General features: G+C 35.9%; 1 protein-coding gene across 23 annotated transcripts in view; it reads left to right on the top strand.

Moving 5' to 3' along the window:
* The window catches only part of LOC127503431 (oocyte zinc finger protein XlCOF26-like), a 138,734-nt gene that overhangs the window by 97,728 nt on the left and 27,130 nt on the right, over nt 1-13,876 (top strand). For 4 of the 23 annotated variants that reach the window (XM_051877201.1, XM_051877194.1, XM_051877199.1 and 1 more), the window contains 2 exons: nt 3,082-3,201; nt 9,948-13,012. The exons of 4 other annotated variants lie outside the window; for them this stretch is intronic. In XM_051877201.1, the coding sequence (XP_051733161.1) occupies nt 3,144-3,201; nt 9,948-11,005 (1,116 nt within the window). In that variant the 5' untranslated portion in view covers nt 3,082-3,143 and the 3' untranslated portion in view covers nt 11,006-13,012. Of the gene's footprint in view, nt 1-3,081; nt 3,202-4,068; nt 6,957-7,558; nt 7,656-8,095; nt 8,216-9,947; nt 13,013-13,876 lie in introns of those variants that run through there. 15 more of the 23 variants (XM_051877220.1, XM_051877224.1, XM_051877215.1 and 12 more) reach the window with 7 other exon arrangements.

Here is a 13,876-nt window from a genome sequence, read left to right as displayed (position 1 = left end):
TGTACATTAAGCTCGTGAAACGTAAACTCGTTACTGACTTTTTTCACATTAAAATTTGTGGAGATTATGAGTTGTGTTTTCATTTTATGTAATAAACAAATTAAACCTGTTAATTAATTATAATTAGAATTATAAATCAGGGTAGAGTGAGGTAAAACGCCGCCCCATTTACATACATGACTGTAAATGTATAAAGCAACTTGCTTTGTCAGACTGGGAGCATTTTATCACACCTGTGGGGCAAAACGCCCCCTTGGTACAAATTTAATTTTTGTTAAAAATCTAATAACATGAAAACTCTGGACATTTTTCCTACTTGGTTTATAATTTATGTCATTGTGACTAAAACTATGATAGATATTCTGGACACATTTAACTTTTGTTTCACAGAAAAAAATGACAGTCTTAAAGGAACACTCCACTTTTTTTGAAAATAGGCTAATTTTCCAACTCCCCTAGAGTTAAACAGTTGAGTTTTACCGTTTTCGAATCCATTCAGCCGATCTCCGGGTCTGGCGGTACCACTTTTAGCATAGCTTAGCATAGTTCATTGAATCTGATTAGACCGTTAGCATCTCGCTCAAAAACGACCAAAGAGTTTCATGGCTGCAGCAGGCGCAATGATATTACGCAGCGCCTGTGACCCCCTGCTTGCACAGGGAGCGTAATATCATTGCGCCTGCTGCAGCCATGGTACGGCAGCAAAGATCCTTGATTATTACGTCGGAATAAGAGTATAGTTCCTAGCCATATCGGCCTAGAAAATCACAACTTTTCATTTTCCGTCGGTCTTAGTACACGATGTAACTACAGAAGAGTCAAGTTTTAAATAAGAAAAATATTGAAACTCTTTGGTCATTTTTCAACGAGATGCTAACGGTCTAATCAGATTCAATGAACTATGCTAAGCTATGCTAAAAGTGGTACCGCCAGACCCGGAGATCGGCTGAATGGATTCGAAAACGGTAAAACTCAACTGTTTAACTGTAGGGGAGTTGGAAAATGAGCCTATTTTCAAAAAAAGTGGAGTGTTCCTTTAAGGGGGGCATTTTCCCCTACTCTTCCCCATATCTAATGTAAGCAGGGCTCGATTTGACACCCTTGTTGATAAAATGACAAATAACATCTCTGTAAAACCACGACCCCCTTACCATCCCCATTAACAGTGTTGAGTAGCTATTATGTAAAACTTTTCATGCAAATTAAATATTAAAATTCTCTACATATGATAATTAACAAACTGTAAATAACAGCAATTGACCAATCAGAACTCAGTATTATAACGCCAGGAAAATGGTTCAAGCTTATATTTTGACGTTCTTTAAAAAGAAGAGAACAGAAGGTAGCCTATGATATTTGTTTGATTAATATTTAAGGACATTCCTCTGATATAACATTAGAATGAATAACGAACAGGGCTTAAGTGTGTTGATTCAGAAAGGGATCGTTGTCAAAGTTGCATTGAACTGTTGAAAGTGAACGCAATCACGAGGTGATAATGCACACATGCATATTTTAGCTAAATTTGTTTGTTTATTAATTTAAATCTGCACAGAAACCATTCAAGCCACAGCTAGCAAAGACTGTACCGCTAATAGCTTGATATCAAGCAGCCTGTCGCTTATAGCTCAAAAGCAGCACTTTTGATGGAGTTTCTGGCTGTTTCTATCCAGTTATTTAGAATAAAAAGATACATGCTGTACATGTGACAGTGAGAGACGACTCTGAGAGAGAGAGATGGGGGATGCATGCGTTCCATTCAGAAATGATCACCTTATTTTTTTCATCTTCTCCATCCACTGTTAGAGCTTTGAAGCCCTGAAAAATGTGGAGCTCAAAATAAATTGTCATTTGAAACTCATTTATAAAGTTCTTGTTATTTTATTTTTTAAATATCTGTTGATAATGATTAGACTATAAACACATCACATGCAGTTTGGCATGCAGGGATTGTGTGTGTGTGTGTGTGTGTGTGTGAGAGAGAGAGAGAGAGAGAGAGAGTCTGGTGCTCAGACATTTTACATTTAATTATTTAGCAGACACTTTTATCCAAAGCGACTTACAAATGAGGACAACAATAGAAGCAATCAGACTAACATTAGGGTAACAACAATATGTAAGTGCTGTGACTAGTACCAATTTTTAGAGTAATAAGTGTTAGTATTAATGGGTCTTATATTAATGAAAAAGAAAGTCTCTTTGGGATGACACCACAAGGTTCACTTGCAGAACGCACAAGCTTCTGAAGGGCACATAAGTCTGAAGTAGTGAGTTTAGGTATAGAGGTGCAGAGACAGTGGTTGTTCTGTAGGCAAACATCAGTGTGTTGAATTTGAAGCGAGTGGCAATTAGCAACCAGTGTCAGTTTCATGAAGAGAGGTGTGTTGTTCGCTCTCTGGCTCGTTAAAGACAACTCTTGTTGCTGCATTCGGGATCAGTTGCAGAGGTTTGACAGTGCATGCTGGAAGGGCTGACAAGAGCTCATTACGATAGTCAAGTCTGGATAGAACAAGAGCTTGGACAAGGAGTTGTGTAGCATGCTCCGATAGGAAGGGCCTGATCTCCTGAATGTTATATAAGGCAAATTTGCAGGACCAAGCAATGTGGTCTGTGAAGTTTAACTGCTCATCGATCACAAATCCATAGTTCCTGGCTGTCCTGGATGGAGTTAGTGTTGACAAATCTAGCTGAATGGAGAAGTTTTGATGAAGTGTTGGGCTGGCTGAGACCACAAGCATGACGTGGATGGAGAAGAAAAGTGGTCCAAGCACTGAGCCCAGAGGCACCCCAGTAGCTAGATGTTGCGACTTAGACATAGTTTATGAGATGCCCATCATCATGAGGGTTGATGGGAGCTTTTGGTGGTTAATGGTGTCAAAAGCAGCAGACAGATCCAGCAAGATGAGTACTGATTGTCTCTAAATAACTATTTGCACCTGAATAATTGAGAGTGATTGTAAGTGTGATGATCATCTGCTAAATGAGCAACAGCGACCACAATTCACACCTTCAGTCAGTGAAGCCGCTCCCACAGCCGTTCATGAGAGTTTAAATGATGGTGATATTTCCATCTTCCCACAGGAGAAGAAGCAGCAAGCAGGAGGAATTACTGCAGGAGAAACTACTGACATACTATTGTAAAGATGGAGTTTAAGGAAGAACCCTGCAGAATAAAAGATGAAGATACAGAGGAACAAATAGGTTTGTGTTTTCCTTCATTCTCTTTAAAGACTGCTAAAGAACATTAAAGGGTTGGTTCACCCCAAAATGAAATTTCTGTCATTAATTACTCACCTTCATGTTGTTCCACACCCGTAAGACCTTCCTTCATCTTCGGAACACAAAGATATTTTTGATGAAATCCAAGAATTTTCTAATCCCCAAGAGAAAGCAACGAAATTACCATATAAGGTCCAGAAAAGTAGTAAAAACATCGTTAAAATAGTTAACGTGACTACAGTGGTTCAACCTTAATATTATGAAGCGACGAGAATACTTTTTGTGTGCAAAAACAAAACAAAAATAATGACTTTATTCAATACTGCCAATACTGAGTCGGCGTTCTGACGTAGAACCTGGAAGTGCTGCAATGTAAATAGCATAGCAGAATGACAAGGGAGAGACGAATTTGTTGAATAAAGTCATTATTTTTGTTTTGTTTTTGCGCACAAAAAGTATTCTCGTCGCTTCCTAATATTAAGGTTGAACCACTGTAGTCACGTTGACAATTTTAAGTGTTTTTACTACTTTTCTGGACATTGACATTTCATTGCTTTCAATAGAGGATAAAAAAAACTCTTGAATTTCATCAAAAATATCTTAATTTCTGTTCTGAAGATGAACGAAGGTCTTGTGGGTGTGGAACGACGTGAGGGTGATTAATGACAGAAATTTCATTTTGGGGTGAATTAACCCTTTAAGATGAAAACTGACATATAACAATACATCTAAAACTAGATACTACTAGTAGACTCAGTAGTAAACTAGATTTGTGCAAAATTAAGAATGAACTTCATTTCTTTGTGTCTCATTTGTCCTTTTTAATTGAATTTAATATGTTGATTTTAGACCTGATGGAAGTGAATGAAGACAAACACCATCAATTCACAAATGAAGATGGAAAACTGACATATAAAAATGAAGATGAACAACATCTGTTTCAAAATCCTCATCATTTCAAAAATGAAGATGGAAATGCAGTCGTTTCAAAGACTGAAGAGAATTTCACACAAACAAAAGCTGGAGAATCTGGAGTCGAAGGATCTTTCACCTGCTCTGAATGTGGAAACAGTCTAAAACATAAATCAGCCCTTAAGAGACACATGAGAATTCACACTGGAGTAAAACCTTTCACATGCGCTCAGTGTGGAAAGAGTTTCAGTCGCAAAGAGGACTTAAATGTGCACATGAGGATTCACAATGGAGAAAAACCATTCACCTGCTTTCCGTGTGGAAAGAGTTACAGACACAAATCAAACTTTATAAGACACATGACATCTCACACTGGAGAGAGGCCTTATACATGCTCTCAGTGTGGAGAGATTTTCAGTCACATAGAGGACTTAAATGATCACATGAGAATTCACACTGGAGAAAAACCGTTCACATGCTCTCAGTGTGGGAAGAGTTTCATATCCAAAAGCACTCTCAAAGATCATCTGCGCTGTCACTCTGGGGTAAGACCATTCAGCTGTGATCAGTGTGATAAAACATTTGTTTTTGAATCAAACTTAAAAACACACCTTAAAATTCATACTGCTGTAAAGCCTCACATTTGTTCCTTTTGTGGAAAGGGTTTTACACGACTGCAGTATTTAAAAGAGCATGAGAGTATTCATACTGGTGTGAGACCTCATATGTGCTCTGACTGTGGGAAGAGCTTTACATCAATGGGCAACTTAAAACAACACCAGAGAATTCATACTGGAGAGAAACCGTACAAGTGCTCACACTGTGGAAAGAGTTTCACCCGATTATCTCATCTACAGACTCATCAGAAAAAATGTTGCCCAAAGTTGTCCAATGAGCAAAGTTCATGTTCAGAAGATCCATTTCTTAAAACTAGTGCGTTGCTTAAAACTGATTTGTGAAGGAATGTGTTTTGTTTCTTTATGGAGTTCATGGATCATATTCATTAATTGTGCATATGAGTCATTTGTGTAAAAGTGCCAACAACAGTCTATTAAATCATAATGCATATTTTAAACAACTTGTTTTAGCTGTTTAGGTGTGATGCATTAAGATATTAAAGACGTTTTTGCATTTAAATCATTGCATACTGAAAGTATGAGAAATAAAAATTGAACAAAACGCGATTATACGGCTCTGGAAAATAATGAGAGACCACTTAACATTGGTTTCTGACTTGGAGTGCTTTCTTAATTTTTTTTTCCAGAGCTGTGAATATAGTTTGCATGCAAAAGTTTGTGAACCACTTGCAGAATTTGTGAAAATGTGAATAATTTTAACAAAATAAGAGAGATCATACAAAATGCATGTTATTTTTTATTTAGTACTGTCCTGAGTAAGATATTTTACATAAAAGATGTTTACATATAATCCACTAGACAAATACTTAATACTGTGTGTGGTTACTTGGATAATCTACGACTGTTTTTTTTTTTTTTTTTTTTTGTGATGATTGTTCTCGAGTCCCTTATTTGTTCTGAGCAGTTAAACTGAGCTCTGTTCTTCAGAAAAATCCTCCAGGTCCTGCAGATTCTTCAGATTTCCAGCATCTTTTGCATATTTGAACCCTTTCCAGCAGTGACTTTTATTTTGAGATCCATCTTTAGACACTGAGGACAGCTGGAAAGAAGGAAAGAAAACTCCAGAAGGAAACACGATGCATCAAGAGACGGGGGGTGAAACTTTTTGAATTTGAAGATAATTGTAAATTGTACTTAATTTGTCTTCCGGGAAACATGTAAGTATCTTCTGTTGCTTCCGAAGGGCAGTACTAAATGAAAAAAAGATATTTCAACAAAATAAGAAAAATTTGGACATCTTCCTGTTCAAAAGTTTTCACCCCCAGCTCTTCATGCATCGTGTTTCCTTCTGGAGCATCAGTGAATGTTTGAACCTTTTTTAATAGTTGTGTTTGAGTCCCTCAGTTCATACAGTAAATCATATAGTCACTGCTGGAAAGGGTTCAAATATGCAAAAAATCCTTGAAAAATGAATCCGTAGGACCTGGAGGATTTTTCTGAAGAACATTGGGCAGTTTACTTGCTCAGGACAAACAAGAGACTCATGAACAACCATCACAAAACAAACAAACAGTCGTGTATCATCCAGGTAACCACACACAGTGTTAAGAATCAATGGTTCACAAACTTTTGAACAGGGTTATTTTACTAAATTCAGCTATTTTTTTTGTCTTGTGGATTATATGTAAACATCTTTTATGTAAAATATCTTACTCAGGACAGTACTAAATTAAAAATAACATGCATTTTGTATGATTTATCTCTTTTTTTTTTTTTTTTATATATTTTCACAGATTCTGCAAGTGGTTCACATACTTTTGCATGCAACTGTATATATTAGTAGTTTACATTAAATCAAAGGGTTTAACATTGTATTCAGCATTGCTAATGAACCAATAGTAGTAACAACTCATTCTGTTTTTCTATGTATAGTTGAAGAGGCGATTCACCTCATAATATGGACTTTGCTCAGGAAAAGTGAATGTGTCTGTAGCAATTCAGCAGTGACATACTTGTTTTACAGCTGCTGTCTAATAGTTATGAAATAAGGTTCATATAAGTTCTTACACTGTATTATACCTTGTATTTTGACAAGAAATGTAGTTAAAAAGTTTGCAATTGTATATCTGGACTCATTACTTATGTTTTTGATATAAATATAAAAAGTGTGCAATTGTATTTTTACAAGCAATTTGTAAAAAAAAAAAAAAAAAAAAGTAATAAAATGGAACTCGTGTTTTAAGCCGATTTTGTGTCGTCTCGATCCTCTGAATAACTTGCATGAGCTTCTCTATACGGCAGTAGTTTGGCAGCACCACAGATGTTCCTCTAGATGGCGCCATTTGCTTTCATTTCAACCACGTGAACTTGTTGAATCTGCATTGATTACATTATGAATCCATCTTTAACGTATCCTGAATCACTACGGTACGCCTATAATAAGTGTTTATATTCGGACTATTTTAGATGGCAGGACGCCAACTGCCGCGGAGTAACCGATTGAGCTGTGTGACTCGCCATAGACAGAAACAGAGAGAAGTAGATCTGGCTACTATGTTCTTCCGCAAGACGAACTACGTTTTGTTTATTAAGCGCCAAAAGCTACACAGTGTACCTTTAACTCATTTAATTCACTGTGTTTATGAGACTGTGAGGACTGTGATTTTATTTTTGTTACGTGTAATCTAAATCAGACTGGAGATCTGGAGTTTTTAAGGTAAATATTTATATCTCTTACATCTCACATTTTTAACTCACATTTTTATTAATAATACTTTAGGTCAGATAGTTTAATAGAGATAGGTTTCCCCCAGTAGAGGGCGCTCGCGCAACCGAAGCAATGACACACATCCGAGTCTAGGAGAAGAAGAGAAGTGAGCGAGGGAACATAAACATGTGAAGTGGAACACAGCCGTTCATTCTGCGTTAAATGTGCTGTTTTTCAACGTGAGTACATTCATTTTTTCATTTATTAGGAGAAATCTAAATCTAAACGATGAAAGGATTCAGTTCATTTAGTGAATCACAAAGAAATGAATCAAAATGAACCGACTGATGTTGTACATTACGGCCGTGAAACGTAAACTTTCAAATTAAAATTTGTGGAGATTATGAGTTGTGTTTTCATTTTATGTAAAGACGCCCGGTAAACAGATTTTTCAATGTATGTAAATCATATATAAAGTTAGAACAACATAAAATTTTGCTAGAGGAGTTGAATTGTTTCTAAACAGTTGAGTAAAACACTTAAACCTGAATAATTGAGTGTGAATGTAAGTGTGATGATCATCTGCTAAATGATCAACAGCGACCACAATTCACACCTTCAGTCAGTGAAGCCGCTCAGGAGAGTTTAAATGTTGGGATATATTCCCATCTTTCCACAGGAGAAGAAGAAGCAAGCAGAAGGAATTACTCCAGGAGAAACTACTGACATACTATTGTAAAGATGGAGTTTAAGGAAGAACCCTGCAGAATAAAAGATGAAGATACAGAGGAACAAATAGGTTGGTGTTTTCCTTCATTCTCTTTAATGACTGATGAGGAACATTAAGATGAAAACTGACATATCCTCCTGAAACCCAGGCATAGCCTTTTCTCTTCTGTATTTTAGTAAATTTCTCTGAGAACATACATGTCACATGTTTTAGGTCTGGATGTCCTGTAAAGAGCACATTTAGGGCATTTCAGAGATATCAAAATGTTTGGAGGTTTCAACTCCCTCTATTTGGTCTTTAAAAATGACTGACATTGACTGAATGATCAGATTTAGCACGCTTATGGAAATATGATAACTTTTTGTATCATTTAAATCCGAGTAATTTTCAAATCGATGTAAACAGACATCTCAAGAAACATTATGGGGTTTGTCAAGCATTTTGGGGAGACACAAGAAGTCAATAGGGAAAGAAATTATATAGCAACATTCCTATGAAATACGAGATATTCATGTGAAAATGTTGCCAAGGTTTTACTCCCATTATCACACTATTTTTTTCATTACATATTTCCACAAGAACACATTAATATGCAAATATTAATATGCATAATATGCATTAATATGCATAAAGTATATCAAATCATTCTGTTATGGTTTTCATAACATAGTTGAGAATCATGTTTATACAGAGTTTGGTTTAAAATGGCCGGAAACCTAAAAATTGATTGGTAAATTTCATTGTTTTTGCATGTACATGTCTTATCATACCATTTTATTTTCTTAATAACTGAATAATATATATATAAACACTGATGTTTACAGAAGTGATCAAAACAGAGCAAATCCTTTTGAAAGCAACTTTGCGCTTCAAATAATGATTGTATAAATTACACCACCAGGTGGTGACAAGGGACTTGTACGTAACGGCTCGTTTCCACAGAGTGGTACAGTTTAGTTCAGTACAGTATGATTCGGGACGTCAAACCCTGATCCGGCTTGCATTTCCACTGCCAGCTGTACCCTTACTTGATAGGCGTGGTGTATTAAGAAGAAGAAAGTGACAGTAAACAACAATGGACGACATACAGCAGTTTTGCTTGAGCATAGGTATACATAGTGTTGCAACGATATTGTGTAGTCATTCCCCTTGTAGCACGCGCAAGTGACGATTCTCTCTGTCGACCAATCAACGTTCTGCAGTGAGTGTAGCTCCACCGTTTTGGTACCAGTACTATTGTGCTAGGTACCCCAACGGAAGGGTCCCAAAAAAGTGGTACAGTATGGTTCGGAATTGGGGTACCATTCACAACTTCTGACAAAAAAAAATTACAAAAATTGCATACTGTACTTAACTGTACCGTACTGTAACAAGCTATAATTGAATCATTCATTCAAGAGATTCGTTTAAAAACGAAGATTCATCCAGCAATAAAACAAGTGAAGTATTTATGATTTAAACAATTTTTTTTTTTTTAAATAATTCATTCCGATTAAACATTTTAAATAAACTGCAGCAATTAACATTTTGTCAGAACCTCTTGTAAATTTCATGTTATTTTGTTTAGTTGTCTGATCTTTATTTGAAACAAGAAAATCATGATTCTCTATTAATTAACGACATAAACTAAATTATATTATATATTATATTTCTGGTTCTTAGGAGGATATACCAATACATCTAAGCTAGATACTAGTGGATTATATAGTAAATTAGATGCTCAAGTAAGAATGAACTTTATTTGTTTGTTTCTCATTTGCCTTCTTTAATTGAATTTGGGGAATTTAATGTTGATTTTTAGACCCGATGGAAGACAAACCCCATCATTTCACAAATGAAGATGGAAAACTGACGTATAAAAGTGAAGACAAACAACATCTGTTTCAAAAACCTCATCATATCAAAAATGAAGATGGAAATGCAGTTGTTTCCAATACTGAAGAGAATTTCACACAAAAACAAGCTGGAAAATCTGTAGTCAAAGGATCTTTCTCCTGCTCTGAGTGTGGGAAGACTTACACATATAAATCAACCCTTAACAAACACATAAGAGAACACACTGGAGAAAAACTGTCCTACTGCTCTGAGTGTTTCAAGTGTTTCACAGATAAATCAGCCCTTAACAGACACATGAGATCTCACACTGGAGAGAGGCCTTATACATGCTCTCAGTGTGGAAAGGGTTTCAGACATAAAGGACACCTAAATGACCACATGAGGATTCACACTGGAGAAAAACCGTTCACCTGCTCTGAGTGCGGAAAGGGTTTCATTCGCAAAGAGGATGTAAATAAGCACATGAGAATTCACACTGGAGAAAATCTGTTCACATGCACTTACTGTGGAAAGAGTTTCATTCAGAAAGGACACCTAAATGTGCACATGAGATCTCACACTGGAGAGAGGCCTTATACATGCTCTCAGTGTGGAAAGAGTTTCGGTTACAAAAGCGTTCTCAACACTCATCTGCTCTCTCACTCTGGAGTGAAGTCGTTCAGCTGTGATCAGTGTGATAAAACATTTGTTTTGGCGTCAGGCTTAAAAACACACCTTATAGTTCACACTGCTGTAAAGCCTCACGTTTGTTCTTTTTGTGGAAAGAGTTTTACACGACTGCAAAATTTAAAAGAGCATGTGAATATTCATACTGGTGTGAGACCTCATGTTTGCTCTGACTGTGGGAAGAGCTTTGTTATGTCAAGCAACTTAAAATTACACCAGAGAATTCATACTGGAGAGAAACCGTACAAGTGCTCTTCATGTGGAATGAGTTTCACCCGATTGTCTCATCTACAGACGCATAAGAAAAAATGTTGCCCAAAGATGTCTAATGAGCAAACAATGCCCGAAGTTGTCTAATTAGCAAATGTTCATGTTCAGATACATCACTTACATGTAACATGTTTTTTTATAAAGATATGATTCAACTTTACTGATCTTTAAACACTTGTCCCTCTTTTATTGAAATATGGGGATAAATATAAATGCTATTTGCAATAGATGCTATTTACACTAAGTGACAATAGCAGCATTTTCTTAGCAGTATGCTATTTACACTAGGTGAAAATAGTTATAGATTATAATTACGCCATGTAAAAGTATCAGTTCTTTGCAACAAGAGTAGTAATTATATGCTGTCTATACTTTATATTGGCAGATACTATTTGCACCTCAGTATTTTTGTACATTAACAGGGTGCAGTAATATCATAGAGTGTAAATGATTATTTTTATTAAAATTATTAAATGTTTGCTGCCTTATTAGGAGAATAAAAACCCTCCCTACACCTTCCCCTAACCCTACCCAATAAACACTTTTAATATTATTTAACACTCGTTCAAAGTTTATTTCAACTTTTAGAACATTTATTTTATTGAAAATAAATGCAAGCTTGGCAAAAGGCGGAACCCGAACCCACATCGAACGCATTAAAAGCCAGTTCTGTGAGCCTCACTCACTGCTGCGCCATTGAAGACGCTGAATTCTGCACGTCTTTTTTAAAACTTGAGTGGCCCAATCAGACATTAGTGGGCGGAGCTAGTGTAAATAGCATTTGCCAACAAGGGACGCTATTTGCACTTAGTGTAAATAGACACTCCAAATATAAATTGTTGGCTATAGAAGACTTTTATTTGTTATTTGTCTTATGATACTGAAAAATAGGCTAAATTAAATGTGACATCTGTCACTCAAAACTATAGGTTAAGCTAAAAATACAAATAGACGAAAACTGTTACTAGCTATACTGCAAAATGAAATCTTTTTTTAACATCCAAGTAAGAACAGAGTGTCGCTGACTTACGACGGTTTTGGTACTGAACGTTTCTCCTCCAAAATATGACCACAAAGGCTGAATGTTCTCTCTGAAGGTGCACTCGTGGCCGGGATTCAAAGAACATTTCTTGCTAGGTTGATCAGGGCAGGGAACCTGTGTGAACTGCCAAAAGTTTTTTTCACTTCAAGTTCGAGCACGGATGCCCTCTCCTGTCCAAAGTACACCCGAGTTACAGACCACTCTCGCCTTTCATTCTGACATTTATGCTGCAAGAAATCTGACCTCTAGATGGAAACAGTCATTTCAAAGAAAAAGAATTTCACACACAAACTGGAATCAAAGGATCTTTCACCTGTTCTGTGTCTAGAAAGAGTTGCACAGATAAATCATCCCTTAAGAGACATGAAAATTCACAATGGAAAGAGGCTTTATACATGCACTCAGTGTGGAAAGAGTTTCACATACAAACACTTTATATGTTCTTTGACTGTGGGAAGACCTTTATTACGTCGCTTGCTTTAAAAAGACACCAGAAAATTCATACTGGAGAGAAAACTTACAAGTGCTCACACTGTGGAAAGAGATTTACTCTGTCAAGAAACATGAAAATTTGTTCTGGAGAGAAGCCGCACCAGTGCTCTTCATGTGGGAAGAGTTTCACCAAATGATCTACAGAAGTTTACTAAATAAGCAAAGTTCATTTTCAGATCCATCACTTTCAAGTAAATAGTTTGATATTCTGATAAATCAAAAGATGGAATTTCTTGCAAAATGGCAACATCATATGAGAGAGAATTTGTTAAAATGAAAGGCATGGTGAGGATTGCTGGAAATTGGAGGGAGGTCAAAATGATCCAATTTTAGATGGAAATGTTTATTTTGTTTATGTAGTGAAATTAGATATCTCCATCAATATTCTGTACAAATTCATTCTGTTAGTCTGGCTGTTAAGAGGTGATGCAGTATTATTAATGTTATTCATTATATCTATACTTTGTATTTAGATTTTGTTATAAGAGAAAAGGAACTAAACTTGTAAATGTGATACTGATTTTATACAACAGTTCAATAAATAAGAAGTTAATGTTGAATCCGCATTTTGAGTGAATCAATGGGGTGAACCAAAGAGAGCTTCTCCAGAGCGGCTGCACGAGCTCTGATGACGACACAGCTGTTCCACGATTGGCCGGATTCACCGATGACAACAATGACGTGTGTTTTGTGTTTATTGTGACTAATGCTCACAGATCTGTTTTTATAACAGTAAAACTGTTTTCATGTAACAATGTTATACTGTCATATTTATCAAAATAATTGATAAAAAAATATATAGACCCACTTTATTGGTAGCCTATTTAAATAGAAAAGGCTTATGTTGAACTTTATTGTACAGATGATGGCGCTGTATTAAGCAGTACATAAAAAGATTTTCTGTTGCTTTATGTAAACGTCTGAAACATCGGTGTATTTGACAAAAATTGCATCTCCTCTACTTTGTCTGATAAAGTACACAAACAGTGTGAGTGTCACTATGGGAAGCAGAAAGTGTCCGACTTGACGGGAAAATTTCATATTTCCATATTAATAAAAACACATTAAAGTGAAAGTTCACCAAAAAATTTAAATTCTGTAATCATTTACTCTCCCTTGTGTTGTTTCAAACCTCTAGAATGTTGATCGCCAAACTGTTTGGTTACCATTGAATTGAACAAATAAAATACTGAGACATTTCTCAAATTAACTTCTTTTGTGTTCCACAGAAGAAAGAAAGTCATACAGGTTTGAAACGACACGAGGGAGAGTAAATGATGACAGAATTTTCATTTTTGGGTGAACTATCACTTTAATACCCATTATTAATCTAATGGCATTATCTATGCATTAGACTCTACACTACAAGAAGAACAATTTCAGGTATACAATGTATCTATTTTTTAGATACTTTTTTTTAAAAC

Source organism: Ctenopharyngodon idella, chromosome 21 (genome assembly GCF_019924925.1).
Source record: "Ctenopharyngodon idella isolate HZGC_01 chromosome 21, HZGC01, whole genome shotgun sequence".
In the NCBI taxonomy this organism is placed as follows: domain Eukaryota; kingdom Metazoa; phylum Chordata; class Actinopteri; order Cypriniformes; family Xenocyprididae; genus Ctenopharyngodon; species Ctenopharyngodon idella.
The sequence above is the reverse complement of the archived record's forward strand: the minus strand, read 5'-3'. Positions and strand labels throughout refer to the sequence as shown.